Source organism: Gracilinanus agilis, chromosome 1 (assembly GCF_016433145.1).
Source record: "Gracilinanus agilis isolate LMUSP501 chromosome 1, AgileGrace, whole genome shotgun sequence".
Taxonomy (NCBI): Eukaryota; Metazoa; Chordata; class Mammalia; order Didelphimorphia; family Didelphidae; genus Gracilinanus; species Gracilinanus agilis.
This window is the reverse complement of record NC_058130.1, coordinates 100,832,676-100,856,598: the sequence shown is the minus strand read 5'-3', so window position 1 is coordinate 100,856,598 and position 23,923 is coordinate 100,832,676. Positions and strand designations below refer to the sequence as shown.

General features: G+C 39.0%; 1 protein-coding gene across 1 annotated transcript in view; it reads right to left on the bottom strand.

Annotated features, from left to right (window-relative positions):
* The window catches only part of PLPPR1 (phospholipid phosphatase related 1), a 171,182-nt gene that overhangs the window by 23,842 nt on the left and 123,417 nt on the right, over positions 1–23,923 (bottom strand). The window contains exon 4 of the mRNA XM_044677197.1: positions 19,554–19,648. Coding sequence (XP_044533132.1) covers positions 19,554–19,648 — 95 coding nt within the window. The remainder of the gene's footprint in view (positions 1–19,553; positions 19,649–23,923) is intronic.

Below are 23,923 nucleotides of genomic sequence, written 5' to 3'. Positions count from 1 at the left end.
GACTTTATCAAAAACCTGCTCCCCTGAATTTGTCTGCTTTAGTATCTTCTAGGATTCAGGGAATCAATTAGTCTTTCAGATCTGTGGCTGATTCTAGGTCCTTAGCCATGTGACCCACTATCTGGAGCTACCTTGTGCTATCAAGTGCTAACTATGCCTTCTCTCTCCTTTGCTGACCTGACTTTTTCTCTGATACTACTGAATTGACTTTATCAAAAACCTGCTCCCCAGGGCAAATTGTTTCAGTGCAATTTATCTTTCCTCAAAAGTACACCAGGGATCTTCCAGTGGGAGAAGACATAGTCCCTGGGTGGGCAGAGCCAACAAAATCATTTTAGGATTGCACAAAACATTTCTGAAAGGAAACCTAACTTGTTTCTATTTAATTTAGCCCTGACTCCCTGTTTACATTCCTTATTCAAGTCTCACAGTCAAAAAATACAACTGTTCCCTCTGTTCTCTGGATATTGATTATATTTATAATACCAACGGTCTTCATCAGAGATGACTTTGCTCACAGGGCTTAGGGAATCATTTATATATTAGAATTGGAGGGGAGATTTTGAAAGAATACCATTTTAAATAAATATCTTCCTCATTGCTTTGGGCCTTTGGCCTGAATTTGTGACCATTAGAAATAAGGCATGATGTGTTTAGGAGTTATCTCTTAAAATAGGAATAGCTACCTGAAAGGAAATATCTTAACTTGTCATTAACACCTCAGCGGGAATCAGAATGTTAACTATCACCTTTTAAATGATGGATGGAGCACGGGGAGCTGGGTAGGAAGGATATCTCTGAGCAGGAGTACCACAATGGTCCTGGACTTGGGCAGATTGGGGGTAGCCTATGGGCACTAAGTAACTTGGAGGAGGGTGAAGAAATAAGATTAGATTCAGGAGAAAAAAGCAATGAGAGGGTTCTTGTCCTTCACAAGTTTGGATATCCTGTTCTCTGAGAGTAGATTGACAGGAAGAGTCTAAATGCACTGGGAACCTGGGGTAAAGAGAAGAGACTGGGCAGACCAATTAGGCAGAAGAGTTGAGAGAATGGAGGGCAATGACAGCAAAGGCAAATCTTCCCTGGGGCTGTGCCTTGATCCCTCTTGTTCCCTTAAGGGAAGTCTGTAGGTAAAAATAAGACTGAAGTCACTGGTACCTAGAGATGCTGATCTGTCCAGTCTATGGGCGATGGATCCTTTCCTCTCAGAAAAAGGTTTTTAGAGCCCCTGCCTCTATGGAGGTGTCGGAAAGGTATAGTGACAGACTTCCACTGTAAAATGGTAAGTCCTAAACCTGAACAAAGGAGCCACTCTAAAAGCGAGAGCCTCAGAAGAGATCTGTCTCATTTTAGACCTTTTCCCAGGACTAGCCAGTCCCTATTCACCCTCACTTCTGCTCAGATACTTGGTCAGCAGATTTAGGAGTGAGTGAGAATCATAGTGACACAAAGGGACCTATATAGAGAGGAGAGAGAGCCTGGGAGTAGGCAGGAAGGAGAGACAGGCAGACAGAGAGGAGGGAGAGGGAGAGAGAGAGAGAGACAGAAATAGAGATGCACACAGTGACATAGAGACCGACAGAGAGAAAGAGAGATAAAGAAAAAAGAGAAAGGAGAGGAGCAAGGATACTTGTGTAGCAAGCAGAACCTATATTAGTAGAAAAGAACTGGCATATGAATTCAGTCTGACCCCTGTAATTTACTAATTGCATTGAAAGGAGAAAACTGTTTGTTTGCAATAAATATCAGAATAGCTCAGCCTAGTTATATACCTTGAAAGTACGTTAACTATGCCTTCCAGCTGCCTGGGAAATTGAGGTCAGAAGCATTCATGTTTATCTTTTCCACTAAAAAACTCTCCAAGTGCATAAATCACAAACACATTTACTTTCTGAAACTTACAAATAGCTTTAATTTTATTTTTTAGCTTTCATATTGTTAAGCTTCCTTATGTTTTATATTTAGTATGCAGACCTTGATGCTCAGAATTCATTGGTACAAACGATAGAAAGATGAAGACCAGCCTTTTTGCTCTATCTTTAGTAGCATCATCATGTAAATATCTTAATGACATGGAAATCCAGGCATCACACAGTGAAATCCAATCTAGTCACAACAATAGGTCTATACTAGAGGAAATAATATCAGCGTGAAGTCAGGTCACTCAGAATTGAGTTGAATCTTTTAAGAATCTAAATTAAAACCAACATAATCTAGTGGCTTTATTAAGTTACATTTTCTCTCTGATCATTAATCAATAAATCACTCTGACTTTCCAGGGTCAAGTTTGAACTCAGAAATGAGTTTTTGTTGTAGAGTGTTGTGTTGAAAAGGAATGTGATTTGGATGCAGGATCTAGAGCTGGTTGATTTCTTTTTAAATGAAAAATCCCTCCACAGAGGCAGGCATTGTCCTGTGTTGACATTGTCAGGAATGATCTGAATCTTGGTTTAAAAGTTTTTATTTTTTAGACCCTTGCCAAAATTTTGTCTTAGAATTGATACTAAGCATGATTTCCATGGAAGAAGAATGGTAAGGTCTGGGCAACTGCCCTAATAAGGGATAAGTGACTTTACTAGAGTCACACAGCTAGTAAATATCTGAGGCTAGATTGAATTCAGGACCTCCTATCTCCAGGCCTGACTCTCTATCTACTGAGCTACCCAGCTGCCCTTCTAGGTTAAAAGTTACTTCAGGGTTGTATCTACCAGTTTGACACTAGCTCTTGCTCCTGAGAGTTCTTGACCATGATGGTAGGTGGGGTGGAAAATAGCATTTCAGTGACCCTCTATACTATTAACATTTCTTAAATTCAAGTTCTGTGCAAACCGATTACATAAAACAATGTTTTGAGCTTTAGCACTTTTCACGCATAGTTAATACCTAACTGAGCTGGTAGCAAAGATAGAGTTCTGTCAAACATGTAACAAACTGCACTTTCTTCCTCCATTCTGGCTTCATATTATTGAAGAACTGGACTTTGTTGATGAACGTGGCAGTTTAGTTCCAAATAATACTTTGCTTGGTTTTACTGACACGGTGTGACTTGTTTCTGTCACCAATGTGGGCATTGGATCCAGGGTTCCTGGAGATCACTCTGAAGTAAGGCAATGACTAGGAATTCCAGCATCTAGAGCAAATTGATTTAGAGGATGGGATTCATACTTTTCCTTGCTTTGACTCATTAATTGCTCATTCTCATCCTCTTCCCAACTCAGTGATTTTGAATGCCCCACTGTATTTCAGAACCCATTTCCCATTCTCCAACACCCATTTCCTTGATCCAATCCTCCTTAATTGCACTCCTTCATTGTTCCACTCCAGATCTGCCAATCCCTCCCACTGCATTCTTTGGAATACCCACTCCATAATTCACGAATTTGCTCTCACTCTAAACTTTTTCCTTTCTCTCTTTCTCCAGTTTTGGGTCCTTATAATGACAGTGCATCTCTAATCACCATTTCCAGGACTGGATGCACTTTCACTCGTACTTCTTGACTCATAAATATGATGGAGGAATTGAAATACTGTTTGTTCCTCATCACCACTTTTGGACTTTCCCTCTACCTCCATTACTCAGTAACCTCTCCACTTCACTCCAAATTTATCACCCGGTCAAGATTCTGGTTCTTATCTACCAACCCACAGGACATTATACTCCTCTCCTCCATGAGTTCAGTGCCTGGCCCTATCTTTCCATTTCAACTCAAGCCTTTCATGTAGGGGACTTCAACACATGGATTGACTTTTGTTCAAATACCCCAACTTCCCAGGTTCCACCATCTGCTCAATTTCTATGACCCGCTCTTTCTCTCTGCCTCATTTACACATCAAGATGGATGATCTTGTCATCATCATTCACAAGTATTCCACTTTCCTGTTCAGGGATTCCAAAATTCCTTCATCTGATAGTAACTTTTTATCATTATATCTTCTCTGTCTTATGACTCCTAACCTTCTTATTTGTCTTCACTTCTAATTCCTCTACCCCTCAGTTCTTTTTAACATCGCCACTCATGAATATTCTTCCTATCTCTATCCCTTGGTTGAACCAGTTCAACATTAAACTATTATTTATGCTTAAAAACTCCTACCCTTTGTCTTAGAATTGATACCAAGTATTGGTTCCAAGGCAGAAGAACAGTAAGGACTAGGCAACTTGGGTTAAGTGACTTGCCCAGGGTCATATAACTAGGAAATGTCTGAAGCCAAATTTGAACCCTGCATCAACTGTCTTCAGTTCTGGCTCTCTATCCACTGAGTCACCTAGCTGTCCCAAATGATTAGCTTACAATTTTTTTAAACCCTTACTTTTTGTCTTAGTATCAAGACAGAAGAGTGACAAGGAGTAGGCAATTGTGGTTAAGTGACTTACCTAGATACACATAGCTAGGAAGTATCTGAGGTCAGATTTGAACCCAGGTCCTCTTGACTCCAGAACTGGTACTCTATCCACTGTATCACTACTTAACCCCTCACTGGCTCTTGGAATTGCCAGGACGTGTCACCTTCTTAAGTAGCCTCTGGTACTGCTTCTAGCAACCCTGATTCCTTACCATCTCCCCACAAGATGGGGAGCCTTCCTCTTCAACTTTGGGAAGGCATGGGAGCATGCAGAAACAGTGAGATAGGGACATCCTTTCCCAACAGTGCTCCCCTGCTCTCTCCAAGGGGGTATTTTCTTCATTAATCTCTGTAGGTGCATGCCCAGTGGAGGACAAGGCATGAAGAAGCAGGATGGTTGTCTCTAAGCCAGAGAGGAAGGAGTAGCACCATTTAATTATCAGCATGTGAGATAAAAACTCAGCTGCCACACCATAGTCATCTCCAAAGGTAGATCAGTAATGAGGAATGGGACCACAGGAGCAAACATTTATAGAATCTCACCAATGATGCCAGCTCCAAAGGATCTCTCCATTCTCTAGACTCCTCCTACCCGTAAATTCTGTAACATGTAACTAGACTTATTACTTCTTTTTTTTTTTTTTTGAAACCCTTACCTTCCGTCTTGGAGTCAATACTGTGTATTGGCTCCAAGGCAGAAGAGTGGTAAGGGTAGGAAATGGGGGTCAAGTGACTTGCCCAGGGTCACACAGTGGGGACTTATTACTTCTTAATGATCTTAGATGTATTACACATTTTTTTCTAACTAAACTATAGATTCTTTGAAGGCAGAGATCATGTACTTCTATGGATTCTCCCCCTTGTGCCTAACATATACCTAATAGATATTAGAAATAATTAGGGGGCAGCTGGGTAGCTCAGTGGAGTGAGAGTCAGGCCTAGAGATGGGAGGTCCTAGGTTCAAACCCGGCCTCAGCCACTTCCCAGCTGTGTGACCCTGGGCAAGTCACTTGACCCCCATTGCCCACCCTTACCAATCTTCCACCTATGAGACAATACACTGAAGTACAAGGGTTTAAAAAAAAAAGAAATAATTAATGTGTCCCTATGAAGTCTGGGATTGAGTAAAAGGGAAAATTGAATTGTGGTATAAGAAGTTTCCCTGATGTAGTGGAAATAGAATTAGCCTTGGAGTTAGGAGAGATATGTGCTCAAATGCTGTCTCTGCTGCTTACTAGCCATGTGACCAAGGGCAAGCTATAACCTCTCTTAGCCTCAATTTCCTTATCTGTTAAATTGGGATAACATCTTCCATATGTCCCTGACAGAGTTGTTAAGAGGTTCAAATAAGATAATATATAGGAAGGGCTTTGTAAACCCGGAAGCTCTATAAAAGGTCATTTATTATTACTTGTATGTCTGCTGGCAGATCATCTCATACCTTTGGGGTTCGATTTTCTCATCAGTAAAACTGAGGAATGGATGTGAACCAAGTGACTTCTAAAGTACTTTCTAGGCTTAAGTTTATAATTCTATGAATTCTTATTAAATTCCTCGGGAGAATTAGTTTATAAAGTTTAGACAATAAAGCACTCATTGTCTACAATGAATTAGAAAATGAGAAGATAAGTTTAAACTTTAACCTAAGCAACCAAGTTAGACAAGAGCTTCCTGATAATAAAAATTTTGAGACAGCCCAAATGGGTAAGATCTCTGAGCACAGCAGCTGGAACATTTGTCTGGATTGCTGTGGCAATCACATCTTATTTTTATCTCATATATTTTACCTTTTAGTATCTCCAATTTTATAAGACACCTAATGGTATTCCTTTCTATAACAAGCACATGGAGAAGTGCGTAGACAATATTTAGAGATCTCTGGGCAGAGAGAGAAAATTTAACTTCTCTATCATTTGGGACTTTGTAAAATTAAATGAGATGAAAAAGGCACAGTGGCAAATAATCTGATTAAAAGAAGAAAAGTTACCTGGCATATATTTGAAACAGAACAATAGAAACACAAATGGAGACCAAGAACCAAAGAGGATTCTTTTGCTTGGAAAGGACTCAATTGAATACGGGAGTTACAAATGATATGGTATATAATCGAATGACTGAATGAACCCACAAGGATTATCAGAATGACTTTTGGACCCTGGAGAGAGAGTTGTTTTTATGGTACGAAGTATTATATTCATAATCGATAAAGAAAAAAGAAAAAATGGTTGGGCTGACACATTAAGTTGGTGAATGAAAATGCAGCTTCTACAAATTCTGGTTGCTGAAAGTGTCTCAGCACTATTCATTTCTGTACTTGGGGGAAGAACTGAGCAAAACAAAATCCACATACTCCACATTGTTATATTCAATTTAGCAAAAATTGCTGAGTATTGCATAAATTTGTATTTACAAAGTACATTTACATTTGCAAAGTTTTTCTCCCATGATTATGCAAACTGCATATAGCATGATTGCCATATACTTATTTACAGAAGAATAAATGGTAGAAGTAAAGAAACTTGCATAAGAGGTTGATTCACTGGGAGATATCCAGAGTTTAAGCCATTCAGCATCCCTTATTCTATCCTGTCTCTATGCTATTGCTTTCCCTCTTATACCTCTAGGGAAGGACTTGCCCATTTTTTTCTATTCTGTGAAAGATTTGTAAATCTATTCCAGCTTTGTGATACTTTGATCATAGAGCCGGAAAAATCCAAATAATATGGTGCTCAATTCAGGGAATTGTGTCACTAAGTCACTAGATAAGTCATTAATATGGTAAAGATGAGAAAGGGTCTTCATTTTGGATTATAGAGACAGGAAATCTTACCTCTGTGACAGGCACAAATTTTGCCTCTTCTACTTCCTTTTTTTTTTTTTTTTTTTTTTTTAAAGCCCATTGGCAAGTTATTCCCATTCTGAGGCTTAGTTTCTTAAACTGAAAAATGGGAAAAATACTTCTAGGGCTTACCTTAAAGAATTGTGAGAATCAGTTTAGATCAGTGAGTGATTCCCAAAGTGGGCGGCTACCACCCCCTTGTGGGTGCTACAGCAATCCAGGGGAGCCACAGTCACATTTATCTTTCCTATTAATTGCTATTAAAATTAAAAAAAATAATAATTTCCAGGGGGCTAAGTAATATTTTTTCTGGAAAGGGGGTGGTAGGCCAAAAAAAGTTTGGGTACTACTGGTTTAAATAATGTATATTAGTAAAAACAATTTATAAATTTCTGCCATTGTTGGATGGTACACTTTATGAATTTAAAAGAATATGGTTGGGGCAGCTGGGTAGCTCAGACCTGAGAGTCAGCCCTAGAGACAGGAAATCCTAGGTTCAAGTCTGGGCTCAGACACTTCCTAGCTGTGTGACCCTGGGCAAGTCACTTGACCCACATTGCCTAAGCGTCACTGCTCTTCTTCCTTGGAACCAATACATAGTATTGGTTCTAAGACAGAAGGTAAGGGTTTAAAAATAATAAATAAAAGAGTATGGTTGATAGGGACATCTAGGACCAACATAAGTGGGTTTGAATTCCACCTCTGCCATTTTCCTTTCTGTGTGATCTTGGACAAATTAATTAACCTTCCTCTCCCTCAGTTTCCTCAACTGTAAAATGAGGAGGGTGGGCTCTAGGGCCTTGAAGGTCCCTTTGAACTCTACACCTGTGATCTGATGATTTTTTAAACTGTTTCTTTTTTACTCCACAACATGCTAGTGGCTTTGTAACTGTCTTGCAATAAAACATGGTAAAGGGATACTCCATTATTAGCCATGTCAAAGTATGCAATGACCACTGAACCACATCTGTATTGTTCATGGAATAGATAAAATATTCATGGAAGGCATCATTCTTATTCTGATATGGAACTGTCAAAAATAAGATGTTGGGCAAATTCTTTTGCAAATATGGATTCTGCGGTCATTTTATGCAGTTTATGATGCTTAAAGACATTTGTAGGAGCTTAGTTGAAATCATGCCCATATTTTGCTTTGGCCTCTTTAAGCCTGGAAGAAGCAGCTCCAGAGTGTAGACAATCCTGCAACTTAAACAACTGTTCTACTTACAGCATTAGAAAATCACCTTAGCTCATGTTCTTACAGATTTCCAGACTTTCCAATAGTGGTCATAGTTGTTTTTGGACAAGATTAGGTGCGTGTTACACTCTTGCTCCTCAGGCTATCCTTGTCCTACCTGAGGTAAGGGTCAGGTCCAGGACCCAGAGACTAGAGACACCCACTGGGGAAGGGCAGAGAGACCCACTGGAGCAGGTTTCATCAGCAGGGAAGATGAAGAAAGTAGACCATGGTAAAATCAAAAGAGTATGAGTTCTGGAGGTAGAAGACCTGAGTTTGAGTCCTGCTCCTGACAACTATCTATGTGACCCTGGACAAGCTACTTAATATCCTTGGGTCTCAGTTTCCTTGGTCATAAAATGAAGTCTAAAATGATCTTTCTACTCTAGACCTAGATCTCATGACCATATGCTTGTCCTAGAAACTACAGTGAGTTTGGGCTTAAGAAATAGGGGATAGGGAACATCTGGCAACAAATGCCAAGGAGGTGACATTTCAGGATTTTAATTTCTACGTGGACTAGGAGAAGCAAAGCAAGAGTCTAGCTTTGTAGGAACTTGAGATATGGGCAAGGGACAAAGCAGAGGCTTCAAATGATGCAAAGAAAACAGACCTCAGTTATCAGTTACCCCAGAGACACGGCAGGGGCTGAGAGACAAGTCAAGATCTTCATTCCTAGGACAGGGTCAGAGTGGGACTCTTTGTATTGTTAACTCGATGTTGAGCCCCTCAACTGTGGACCCATGGATGGTTCTAGAGCCTTGTTATGGGCAAGGAGGTGAAGGGATGTGGCTTCAGGGAGGCACGCCAGTCCTCACTGTCCTTTAGCTGGTGAATGTGGAAGGGAGAGCTGGCAAGGCAAGGCAGGCCTTTGGGAGTTGTTGTCTACCCTTGTTTGTCTCAATGACAATCCGCTGAGGAAGAATAATTAGCTGTCGGGGAATGGTCCTCGGGTCTTGCTCAAGCAGGTGGCAGTTATGTTCGTGTTTGATGGTATTGCTGAGAGGCAGCCTGGGGATTACTTGTGCCCATCAGCGCTGGCACTGTCTTTGACCACGACCGTATTGTATTGGACACAAAGTGCCAGGGGACTGGATGTGGCTGGCTCTTTTCTCTCTACTCCATATCACCGGCAAACCAAGCCTATTATATACCTCTGAGAAGGACTCTGGATTCGCCACCTTTTTGGCGTGTCTAAGCTGTGTTTGGAAAAATTAAAATTGCACCATAGGATTTATCACTCATTCAGGTTCTCCATAAGAATGAATGGTCCTGTCACTAACTGTGGAGGGTTTAGACTGAACATGGATGATTATTTGGAGCCTTCCCAGCTGAAGAATGGGAGGAGGTTGGGTGAATAGCAAAAAGGAGAATCATACTAATTTTTGTAGTAGGATATTTCTGAATTTATTCAATATTTATATTGCCTTCTCTCATACTGGATATGATGTAGCTATTAAATTGAGCTTTAATTTTTTAAAATTTAAAATATTTTTCTGAAGGAAAGAGAGGTGCTCAGTATATATTTTTTTATCTTTTAGATTAAGTCCAGTATGATGAAAGGCATCTAGTAAATATAATGCTAGAATTCATATTAGAAGGCTTGGGTTCTACTCCTGTTTCTCTCACTTACTAGCTGGGTGAAGTGGGGTAATTCACAACTTTATTGGACCTCAGTTTCCTTATCTATATATTAAGATAAAGAAAGTTGAGTATGGATGACATTGTGGTATAAACCAGGGATTCTTAACAGGGGGGCTGGCATCTGTCTGAGTTCAAACCCAAACTCACACTTACTAGTTGAGTGACCCTGGGCAAGTCACTTACCCCTGTTTGCCTCATTTTCCTCGTTTATAAAATGAGTTAGAGAAGAAAATAATAAACCACTCAATATTTTTGCCAAGAAAACCCCAAATGGGGACATGAAGAGGTGGACACAACTGAATGACAGAGTCTAACTCCTTATTTAAAAAAAATGAAAAAAATTCTTTAAAACAATAAATTATTATATTTGATAATATCTTATATACTCATATAAATTATAGTATATAAATATCATATAATGTGTCATGTATTCATAAAATTTAAAATGTATCTTGTTATGTTATTAAAATTGGTTTCCTTTGTAATCTTATGTGATTTGATTTAGGCATTAAAAACATTCTTCTGAGAAAGAATCTGTGATGCAAAGAAAGTTAGGAACCTCTGGCATAGAAAGAAGAGTGCTCAGGCGGGATTTAGAGGACTCAGATCTGAATCCTGGTTCTTCCTCTTATTGCCTATTGACTTTGAGAAAGTTTCTTAACCTCTCTAAGACTTAGTTTCCTCATCTGCAAAATACAATCTCCTCAACTGGTAAGTTCCCAAGTCACTGTGTAAGCTTGGTCCAAACTCTCTCAGTGATGATTGCAGTTAAGGACTAGGATAAGGAACCACTGGTTACCCATGTGTAGTCTGACTTACTAGCTTAAGGTAGAATTTGAGAGGGGGCAGCTAGGTAGCCAAGAGCCAGGAGGTGCTGGGTTCAAATCTAGCCTCAGACAGTTCCTAGTTGTTTGACCTTAGGAAAATCACTTAAGTGCTGTTGTCTAGCCCTTACCACTCCTGCCTTGGAATCAGTACACAGTATGGAAGGTAAGGATTAAAAAAAAAAAGATAGAATTGGAGACTGGGCTGGATCGATTGTTGCCCTCATTCTGTCTATGTACAAATCTATTAATCTATGTGACAAAATGGATTGTGCTAAGTGGAAGTTCACATATTTTGTCTTCACTATACATGTTTTTTAAAAGAGCACTGTGAAGAAATGATTTTTTCTAGCATATTTTATAGAATTGAACTGTAGACGTGATGAATGAATGACTAGTGATTTCCCCCAGATATTTCCCAGGACCTATTGCTGCTAAAGGGAGCAGCAAGAGCAGGAGAAACACGGTTAAGAGAGTGGAGGTCACTCATGGACTCTAAAAGGGCTAAAAGGGTCCTCCTGGAAATAAGGCAACCCATCCTAAAACAAGAAGAAGCAAGCACTCAGTTTCTCCAGAAGCAGCCTGGCTGCTAAATGATGTGCTCTGAAAACCTCATTCCTGCATAGAAGTTGGACTGAGAATTAAGTCAAGTAGTTTTAGTTAATTTGCAAGAATTGGGCAGATAGGTTGAGGAAGTAGTAGAGGCTTAAAAGGAACTCTGCTTCTGGAGTTGGCTCTAGGTGGCTGATATTTATTCTCCTCTACATTCTAGACTTACCTGCATTTCTGTAGATTTTTATTTCTTCTCTTGGAAATCATGTAACCTCTTAATGCTTCGTGCAATTCTCTAAGACTATGAGTTTGCAGAGAAAGGGTTGAACTGGTTTGGTAGAGGGAGTTTCCATACTAAGGAATTCCCTAAGCCAGTGAATCACAAGTCCAGTCCATATCCCTATCTCTATCCCAAAGAAATAGTAAACTTTTTTAAACAAACACCATTAGCTTGAGACTTGGAAAGAAAAGTCATGCCTGCTCCTGTGTGTTGCTAAAGATTTCTCCCCAATCTCACATAGTACTCATTCCTATTTTTATAATACATTTAATATAGAATATTGTGGGTTATAATTGTCTGCTTACTGCCTATACTTTGCCTAGTGAATGGCAGATGCTTAATAAATGTTTATTAAATGAATAAAAGGGAATGAGGGAGTGAATGTCCAAAGAGAAGACATTCTGGAGGCAGTGATCCACCAGGGAGACAATGGGATAGATCGGTAAATTTTGAAAGCATGGAAGAAATTTCATCTGTCACATGACACAGTAAGAGGGAGAGCCTGAGAAAGTCCTTGTGGAATTGACATGGAGTTAGAATGATTTCTTGGTCTATTCTAAGTTTGTTGTCATAAACCAGTATCTTTTTTTTCTAGTTGAGCATAAATGAAGATAGGAGGCAGTTGGATGATTCAGTGAAGAGAAAGCTGGGTTTGGAGTCAGGAAGACCTGAGTTTAAATCTTACCTCAAACACTTACTAGCTGTGTGACCCTGAGTAAGTCACTTAACCTATTTGCTTTAATCTACTGGAGAAAGAAATGGCAAATCACTCCAGAATCTTTGCCAAGAAAACTCCATGGACAGTATTGATGTACTGTGGTCCAGAATTGTATGTGACTGAATGACTAAAAACATCAGTTAGAGATAGGGACTCAAGTAAGTTAAAAAAAAGATTGCTCAGTTATATCAAAGCTTTAGGAATAAAAAGAGAGGTAAGGGCTTAATTTTCTAGCAGGGAAAAGCTTAGATTTTGGAAGAAAATGGTTGCTTTTCTTTTACAATAAGCAAAGTGAGTCAGATCCTCCTTCTAATTCAACAAAGTTATTTAAGCTTGTTTTAATATTCCAGGATGAGAAATGGAGCCTCTGAAAGATTGCAGCTTGTGTTGGTCATTACAATTAGGCAGAAGTGTATAAAATGTTTTGAAAAAAAGACAAAGTGAATAGATGCTGACTATAGAGTCATGGTTGCTGAGTCTGAATCCTGGTTCAGACATGAACTTCTTATGTGAACTTGGGCAAATCACTTGCCCTCTCTGGGTCTCAGTTTCCCCATCTGTAAAATGAGATGATTTAACCAGATGATCTCTAAATTGCCTTCTAGTTCTAAGTCTGATTCTAGGCAGCTTTCTTATGGATAAACCTCCCAATGTGGATTGGATAGAGATTCTCTTCTAACCTAGAGACATGAGATGTGGGTTTAAGTCTCATGTCTCTTACTTACTAGCTAATAATAAGGGTAATCATTAAAATTATTACTAATATACTTATTATTAAATCAATAATGATTATTAATGATCTCCACTATTAATAATAGGTAGTCTTTACAGAATGAGTTAATGTTTATAAGCTATTTTTACATACATTATCTTATTTGGTCCTCACAACAACCCTAGGAGACAGGTGCTATTGTCATCCCCATTTTAATGATTAGGAAATGGTCAGTCAGGGAGGTGAAGGGTCTGAATCCTGGCTCTGCCATTTTCCACCTGTGTGACCTTAGGAATGTTATTTAATTTCTTCAAAATTTCTTTTCCTCCTCTACAAAATGTACTCAATTAGTTTCTTTAGGTGAAGTGACTTGCCCAGGATCCCATAGATGCTAAGTGTCAGAGGCAGGACTGGAACCCAGATATTGGTGTCAGGAAAGGCTTTACACAAGAGATGTATCAGGGATGTATTTTGAAGGATGCTAAGGATTTTAAGAAATGTGCTGGAGGAGGGAAGGTATGTAGGAACGCATGGGAGGAAAATAGGAAATTGGGCATGCTGAGAACAAGTAGGCAAATTTCACTGAAACCAAGAATGCATGATAGAGAATCATGGAAAAGCCTGGAAAGACATGTTGGAGCCAGATTGTAAAGGGCTTTAAATGTCAAACAGCAAAATGAGCAGAATGAAGAGAATGTTATATTCAGCAATAAAAAATATTGTTTGAAGAATAACTTGTGTTTGTTCCCCTCCAGAAAAGGAACCGACAAATAAAAATAAGGAAATGATGCTTTCCCTAGTTCAGGGAGGAGAGGTAGGGAGATAGCTGGGAACTTTAATGTTACAAATAAACAAATTAATTAAAAAAAAAGAAAAGGCAAAATGAAAATGTCAGAGGATGTGGCATTTTATTGTAGAGGCAATAGGGAATAGGAATATAGAAACTTCTTGGAAACAGGCCAAGTCACAGCATGATAATAATAAGCATTTAGGCTAAAGATATGAATGCAGATGAAGAGATAAAACGTCTAGGTGCAGAATAAACTAGAAATAAAGGAGTCAATCCTTAAGGAAGTTTTGAAAAAGATCAACAAGACAATGTCTACGATCTCATTGGCTCCTGAAGATTTATTTGGAGTTTGCCAAAAGCTTCCAAAGGAGTCCTGCTGCCCTGACTGCTACCCCAGCACTGAACTTGGCCTACATTCTTGGAAGCATTGGCTGCCTCCCAGCAAGTCATGCTCCAGACAGTTTAAGGCTCTCAGAAGCTGTCCAAGAGTTTGGTCTTCCAGTGTTCACCTCGCTTATTATCTCTTAATCCTCTTAACTCTTAATCATCTCATTGGTTCTTGTTTTTGCTCCAAAATCCCTGGCGATACCTAATTGATACTGGTCTGTGACTCTCAGCCTTCTGCTCTATGCTTTGCTTAATTGCTTGTCATTGGAAGTATGAGCTCCTTGGAAAAGGCATTTGTTTACTTTGGAACTATACTGAGACTAGCATTGCTCTCAGATATCATTATTTTTTTTGCTTCTCTTCCCATCCTGCCCCCAAACAAACCCACTCACTGATATCTTTTTGGTTTGTGTCTGTATGAGATGCTTGGAGAGCACATGGTAAATGTTTAATAAATGCTCGTTGATGGATGAATGATGGAGACAATTTTAGTAGGTCTTTGGGAAAATGTACACTCTTGCTTGATTTCATGAATTGCCATGAATTATTATTGGTCATCCTGCCAGTGCCCTTACAAGTTAACAACTACCCGTTGGGTCTAGTAGTTTTCCTAATATCCAGCACTTATCCATATACTCTAGCTGGATCATAGTGGATCTCCAGGAAAGAAGGAAGGAAGGAAAGAAAGAAGGGATGGATGGATGGATGGAGGGAGGGAAGGAGAAAAGAAGAAAGGTAAGGAAGGAAGGAAACAAGCATTTGTTAAAGGCAGAATTGCTTGGCACTGAGTTAAGTACATTACAAATATCTTATTGATCTTCACAAGAACTCTTGGAGTTAGGTCCTATATGATATCTCCATTTTATAGTTGGGGAAACCAATAGGAATGAATTAAATTCTCCAGAGGCCATATTTCTTACATTTTAAAACATTTATTAAAAGATGGCACAAGAAAAATTCAACTAGCCAATGGACTCCCATCACATTCTTAACAGAGGCCAAAAAATTAGAGCAGAGTGGGGCAAAAAAGCAGAGGTTTGTGCAGGGGGAGATGCTGGAGAAAAGGTGAAAAAATATGAGAGCAGTTGGTCAGGAGAATTGGGCAGAAATTCTGAACTTCCTGGATATGGCAATATATGCCCTTTGTGATGTCATCACTCAGTCCTGCCTGAGGACATCTACCATTGGAAAATAGTCACACAGGAAGTGAGACCTTAACTCCTCCCTCATTACATTATCACAGGAAGGGGTGTGTCCCTACCACACGGCTGGATCACTGCAGTCCAAAATGGCTGCCCAGAGCCTGTTGTCTTCATTACATTGTCCCTCAAGTGGGTCAAGTGGCTCTAAGGAGCCTGGACCCCTAATCCTTTCTTTTTATATTATTTATTTATTCATTTTTTTCATGCATTTATTTATTTATCTGTTTGTTTATTTATTTTAAACATTTTTTTAAACTCTTAACTTCTGTGTATTGGCTCCTAGGTGGAAGAGTGGTTAGGGTGGGCAATGGGGGTCAAGTGACTTGCCCAGGGTCACACAGCTGGGAAGTGTCTCTAGGCCTGGCTCCCAGCTGCCCCTCCTAATCATTTCTTTACAAAGATCTTAACCAAAAAAAGAACTCAATATAGTTTCATAGCCTGGTGGGGGGCGAAACTATTTTAGCTTTAAAATCACATAGTTTTTCTGAGGAAGCCAAAGTGGAAATCATTTCACAATTCAATATTAACTTTCCACAGTAGACAGATTAAATGACTTGCCAGGGTTACACAGTTTGCAAGTATCTGAGGCTAGATTCGAACTCAGTTCTTCCTGACTCAAGCACAACCCTTCATATAATATCAAAGAACCTCAATCATGTGATGAAGTTATATGGAGTCTTGGATTTGGAAATAGAAAAATAGGGGAAAAAAGCTTAAATCATGGCTCTGCTGCTTCCTATTGACAAAGATTGAACAAGAGGAGAAATCATGTATAGGCTGATACTATTAGGGAGAGTATCTGTATAGGAAAATTAGTTAATGTTGCTAGTTTTAGTTTTCTTATCTGTAAAATGGAACAATAATTCCATTAGAAACTCTTAACAGGATGGTTAAGATCCAATAAGATAACGTACATAAAGTACTTTGCAAGCCAGAATGCAATATGAGCATCAGCTATTGTTATTTTGGGGACCCACATGCCTATTAAAGTGTTGTAGCATTTCTGGGAAAGATATATGTTAAGGAAGAAAGAATTAACTCATCCTTTCTTGTGGATTCAAATAGATCTGTGGGGTCACTGATATGGGTATTTCCTCCAACGATAGAGATCACAAACTGTCCACACTTCCTCATCCTGTGAGATTCTTCTTGTCCATCTCTTCAAAAAGTCTGCTCTGGGATTCTACCCAATACGCTGGCCATCTTTCTTATCTTTTCCTGATATCACGAGATTCTCAGAGAGCGCCCAACCTGTTCATTGGTCATTTCTCTACCTTAACATGTGACCAACCGATTTTCTTTTCAATCCTACATTTCTCTGATAACCTCTACCTAGGCCTTGTCCTCTACTCACGCCTGTCATGCACCTTTCCATCATTTTGTGAACAACACACATTTTTGATCCTTCCCATTGACTATTTTTTGCCTCTTAGCCATACAACAATAGAATATCCGTAACAAAATGGTGAGCCCTTTTTTCTTGTGGGTGGGAAGAAAAAAAACCAAGATCTCAGCAAAATCTGTGTTATTATTCATCTCTTTCTACCTGTTAGGCCACAAAGCCTATGAGGGAGAAAAACAGGTTATTTCAACTTAGTATCTTCCTTATCAAGGTAGTATTCTACACATAAAATGCTTACAGAGCAAATAGATGAATGGGTGAATCCTTATATTCCAGTTGCTACTATAGGATGTAAGAAGCAATGTATCATTATGTAGGAAAATGTTGTTTTTTCTAGAAAAAATTTCCTGAATGGTAAAAGAGTTCTGTTTTAGAACAGCCATTAAACACATCCTATGTTATTCATTCTTACATCAATAAAACACCACGGCCTTTGAAACTGCATTTAAAATATTTATGCTTCATTTGGAATGCCCCTAATTATGTGGCAATGAATTAGTTGTTAAGTGAATTAGCTGTTTACCATGACACTTCTTGTTCAATGCAGCCCTTTCCCCTCCTTGGCCTGATTTAAATGGCAGAAAACTTGCTTGCTATTCAATTTTTTATTAGAAGCAATAATGGAGCAACTGTGCAATCCCAAATGAAAAGAATAACATAAGTGAATTCATTATGATCGACTATCTCAGGTGCTATTAGATAGATAATTAGTTTAATCTCAGCACGTTTAGATAGGTTTTTCTTTTTCCTCTCCTTTCCAATAAAGATAAGTGTTTAAGAAGGGGAAACTAATTTGTCTTCTTGAATATGAAGTCTTTCTATAGAGCAATGTAGAGAGACAGTATTTTTGTTCTGTCTGGAGAGAATATATATAAAAAAAAAGGTCCGACACATTCTTCTGTTGGAAGATATATATGATAAGGGCAGGGATATATAGTCCATGGGTTGTGTGGAGGGTGATGGTCCTGTTTGCTTTATTTAATATTTTTATCTTGTCCCTAACTTTGGTGGCTTGATAGCAAAAAAAAAAGGGACTTGAAAGGGAAAAGGCCTCCACAATTCAGCCTCAACATAGTTCCTTTGTGTGTAGGGGGGACAGAGTTCTTGAAATGGTATTGGGGATGCAGTCTTTTGTCAGGGAATGAATGGAGCTAAAAGGTCTTTTCCTCTTCAGATAGATAGTCAACTGGGCCCAAGGACCTAAAGAATTCCTAAGGGACTTTGGAGGCATTTGTTGGCTGCTTGGCTTGGTGGGGTGGCTCCCACTCTTTGGAGTTTGTCTCAAATATCTCATAGCTCTCTCTGACAGTGAAAGATCTTTCCAACCATTATATCCAAATGGATGGCAGCAGAGAAAAGCAGATGGCCCTGAAGTGTAGCAGATGACGACAGAGGACAACTCGATGACTATAAGACCAATGGAGATATTCTATCACCAGAGGAAACCAGCACTGCCAAAGGTACTGCCAAAGGTTTGGGTGGCTCTGGTCATGTGTGTTCCTTTTCATGCATGTTCTCTGATCACGTCTACACCCCTTGTGCATCTTTCTTTGTCACGTGCACCCCCTCTGTTGGTGGTGTGGGAAGCTGTTGAACAGGGTACCTTGTAGGTGTATGGGAGGCATCTGCTCATGTTACTTTATTTTCTACATTGCTTGACTAATAAGTGTCTTTTACTTTGAACTGTGTTCTCTGATTGGCTATTAAAAGTAAATGTATAAGTAAGGGCTCGATAGCTATGGTTTTGAAGGGGTGTTAACTCATAGAGTACCCCGAGCCTGAGGCTATTTTTCTAGGCTCTCACCCTGAGGAAAGCCCCAGGGATTACAGCAAGGAAAAAAAAAGATATTTTAATAAAACCGATAGCATTCTTCTTTCAATATTAATAGTTACTAAAGTAACTACTCTTTGGTAATTAAAATTTGGAAGAGTATAGTCCCATTTACATTCTAGCCATTTCTTAAATCTGGGAAACAAGCAAAAGAGCTCACATTTCAGGTGAACTTCATTATTTTGTAATAGTGGTTCAATTTGGGTCTGGCAAAACTTTCTCTTTGTGTTTGTCTCAGAGTGTTAAAAAATAAATGGAAGAATTTGGGTCGCGTGAAATCTTGAACTAAACATGGTTCCTGTATGTCACAGCTTAGTGAAATATCATGGAAAGTCCTAGGAAGGAAAAATAAGGGAAAGGAGGGAAAGAGATGAAATGAGAGAGATCCAAGTCCCCTGTGTCCAAATGGACTTTGGCCATGCTTACAAAATGGCAGACAATTCATTCGGTTGAATAAGATTTCAAGAAACCAACTGTTTGGTGGTGCCCTGATCAAAGAAACAACTTGATTGAATGAAAATGTTTACTTTTCCACTGTTAGCTTGGCAAAATGTGAATTTGAAGGAACAACAAAGAACAGAGGTGGAGAGAACGGCAGAGGAATGCCAGCCTTCAGGGACTCACATGTTAAATTTAGACTAACGTAAGTCTAAAAATAAGACGATGTGGCCAGATGATGCACTTTTCCTGCTGGGTTGGCTCCTTCAGTGAAGAGTTAGATTCTCTTTCTCAGAATAAATTCTTTGATGATAACATCTGTCCCTATGTGGATTTAATAATCTGAACATTACTCCCTTGGCTTTGCTCTGCTGGGTATTTTCCCCATTAGATTTGTTGCTGTTGTCACCTAAGGAGCTTACAGTGAAAGACATCACAGACCAGGAGTCTGGGAATGAGAAGACCGGAGTGGTTTTTGACTGTGCTCCAGGCTTGAATTATTACTGAGGATAAATTTTTCCGTACTTTGTCTCCTCCCTTTGGAAAATGGAACGGGCTGAGGTTTGGGGCCAAAAAATATCTGTCATACGTCCTGAAATAGGTAGAAAAATGGCAAGATTTTTAAAAAATGATACTTTAAATGAAGTTTCTGTTTTATTAGAACAAAGAGCTGAGCTGTGACTTCCTGAAAGCTCTTACATGGCAGATGTACTCTTGTGATCACTGGTTTAGAAAATGTGGCTACCAAGCTCTTTATGCTAATATTTCTTTTTTTAATTATTATTTTTAATGAAAAGAAATCTGTTTTCTCTCCCACCCACTCCTACACCTCACTGGGACCTTTTCCAAAGAAATAATAATAAATTAGCGTTTATATAATGTTTCAAGGTTTACAAAATGCTTAACAAATACTATTCTATTTGATTCTTACAACAACTGTGGGAGGTAGGTGCTATTTTTATCCCTGTTTTATAGCAGAGGAGACAGAGTCAGACGGAGGTTAAGTGACTTGTCCAAGAACACACAGCTAAGTAAGCATCTGTGACAGGATTTGAATTCATCTACCTTACTCCATGTCTAGAGCATGTTTTCTTTTCTGAAATAACAATGCCCATTAGTGAAAATAAACCTAGAAAAATACAAGACAGATATGATCTTTTTTTCCTTAAAATTTTCCTTGGTCATTTATTGGATATTTATAAGGACCTTAATGAAGAAAGGTTGGTCCTGTGCACAACTCTGATGGATACAAAATTGATCTGTGGAATTGCCACTTCCAAATTTGGGGCACGTCCCTAACGAATTCTTTCCGATGCTACCTTTTTTCAGCTTCTCAGTGGCCTCGTGTAGGTCCTCATAATTCTGATGCTTCATATTTGCTTATCTCGTCTGGACAGTTGCTGAACTCTTGACTTTTTACCTCCCTCAATAATGCCAGCCGTTTGTCCTACTTACTTAGTGCCTGTCTTTTTGGAGGAGAATCTAATCAATTTAAAAGTATTAATAACTTGGTAGCTTTATCCACTGTGCTACCTGGCTGCCTTGGCAATAATGTTTTAATCTTCTCAAACCCCATGTGCCTATAGGCACCTTTGAGAAAAAATGCTTTAACCCAAAGGAAGTACCCAAATGGTATAAATTTCAGGAACCATGTAGGGTAATTAAGTAGGCTTGGACTATAGAGGCAACTAAAACACCTATCATGTAGGGGGGCATTAGGTTTTACTGCCAAGGAGGTGACTGCTACTGAAGTGGCAGTTAGGCCCAACTGCCACCCTGCAGTATCTAGTGTAGGCCTATGGAAACCAGCAAGTAAAAGCAAGAGTTTTATAACACTTTTAATCAGGGACAACTAAGAATAAGGATGGGAATGGGGGTTACTACATTTTTCAGACTAGGGGCAAACCCCAGGGTCAGGGAAGGGACTTATCTACACTATCTCAGACCTAATCAAGACAGGGCCCAGAGAAAAGCAGGATTGAAGTGGCTATCCTCACAGTAGTGTCCAGCCTCACTCCAGTGGTGTTTCTGCTCCTCCAGGACCACCTGCTATACTCTTCCAGGTGGGTAGATTCTGGGAGCTGACCCAGCCCAAGTTGACTTGCAACTCAGGTTGGGATTAGCAGTCTCCACCAAAATCTCCCATAAGTAGGTGATGGTCTTTCCACAGGATCTCTGGCAATCTGATGTCTCCTAAAGTCAGCTGCAACTTGCCCCAACCACCATGGAGTCTCTCTCAGAGAGCAAAAGCCACTTCTGCTTCCCCATTCCGTCTTGGAATTCTCCAGGCCTTCCTGCTAGGTCTAATACTAATAGTAAGCTAATAACTAAGTAATAATCTTCCTCAGAACAACACACACACACATATATGCACATATATGTGTTATTTATATATCATGTAAGTGGCTACGTAGACTTTATTCACACCTACATATATGATTAATACCAATGATCATTCCAGTTCTTTTATACTTGCTCTATGGAAGATTATTTAACCTATTATTTGCAATAGCATGTACCATCTTTTTTCAGTCTACAGTACACCATGTCAGTGAATTTGATGGGATCCTCTTACCCTGCCTTATATTTGACAAAATATTGATTCAATCACGAGTCTAACCGTTCTTTCAAGTCTCAACGAACTTACACACACACACACACACACACACACACACACACACACACACACTCACACACACACACACACACACACATATATATATATACACACACACCCACGTATGTATATGCACACACATTCTCTCTTCATCCAGTTTACCATGACTTCCCTGGTTTACTCTCTTTTTAGTGGGAAGTAAAATAACGTAGAACATTATAACAAACTACTAATATATTAAATAGAACACAAAAGAACATATCATTGCTTTTCTAGGAAAGAGTGAACTAGAAAATTGCTACATTATATTTGGTAGAACATACACACGTCTGAGTGGCCAATTTAGAATGGCTAGCTATAGCTCCCAAATATTTGCTTTTTAATTAATATTTCCTAAGTTTCTCTCTTCCCACTTGTCATCTTTACTCACATCAAGTGATATGTTCTGGCTGTATGTGTGTGTGTGTGTGTGTGTGTGTGTCTAGTTGTTTAATAGAAAAATTCAAATTAGATGTTCCAGAGACATCTTACACTTAACATGTTCAAATGGAGTTCATTATCTTTCCTCCTAGACCTCCCCATATTCTAGACTTTCTTCTTTTTGTTAAAAGGCAACACCATCTTTTCAATGTCTCAGATTCAATGTGGTTCATAATCTCAGCATTATCTTAGATGCTTAACTCTTCCATTTATAATAAGTTGCCAAATCTTATCATTTCTAGCTTTGGGGAATCTCCTACATCCTTCCCCTTCTCCCCACTCACAAAGCTACCATTTTAGTTCAGACCCACGTGACCTCTCCTCTAGGTTGACCCCTACTCAACCAATTCCAGTGGCTTCTTATTGCTTTTATTTTTTTATTTTTTTTAAACCCTTAACTTCTGTGTATTGGCTCCTAGGTGGAAGAGTGGTAAGGGTGGGCAGTGGGGGTCAAGTGACTTGCCCAGGGTCACACAGCTGGGAAGTGTCTGAGGCCAGATTTGAACCTAGGACCTCCCATCTCTAGGCCTGACTCTCAATCCACTGAGCTACTCAGCTGACCCCTTCCTATTGCCTTTAGAATGAAGTAGAAACTTCCTTGTTCAGCTTTTAAAGCCTCATACAATCTGTCCCTTACATATCTTTCCAGAATCTTTGGACGTAGCCATTCTCCTTCCCAGAATTCTGCAATCTAACCAAACTACCTTTTTTTCTCTAGTCCCCATTCAATACATTCCATTTTCCATCCCTGAGCCTTTGCCCTGGCTTCCACATTTGGAATATTCTCCCTCCATACTTCTGCCTCATAGAATTCCCATCTTCCTTTAAGATACAGGTGAGATATCTTCTATATGATTTGTCCCCCTTGCAAACTACCTCATATATAACCACTTTGTGCATATATATCTATAGTATGCATACATATAATAAGATTAAAATTAATATCCAATAACTCTATTATATTTTATAAGATTTATTAATAATTCACTTAAAGTAGAGGAAAAGTATATCCTGAAGTAAAGAGCAGTTTTACCAGACTGCAAAAGCTGGAGAAGAATGCAAGGAAGGGTGTTGTTACAGAAACCTTATCTCCAAAACATAAGGACAAAAGTGGAGTTCTGGGAAACGTAGTCCTGGGGTCCAAAATTCTAATTATACAGTATAAACTTTATACACATATGAATATTATATCTACTCTTGTTTCTTTGTTAGAACATAAGCTTATTATTTGAATAGAGATTTAAAAATTCTTTGTTCTTATACTCCTGGTATCATTTATCTTTATTGTTTATTAAGTAAGAATTTAATACTTATTGATTGATTGCTTTTGTCTTGAAGATTTTCAAACTTTTTTTATATAAAGGAAAAATGAGTTAAAACATCCCACAGCAATCATGAAAGTCTCCTGACTCCTCATTCTCTGGGTTTTACATCTTGTGACACAGACAATGTTCAAGGACAGACACAGCACAGGGGAAATCAAGGTAGCAATAATTCACAAAGAGCTCTGAAATGTGTAGTTTCACTTTTAGTGTCTAAAGAAAATCAACATATTTGAAAATTGTTCTGAACCAGCTTTACATGGTAAATGGATAGAATTTCTGATAGAAGTTTTGCTCTATCTGA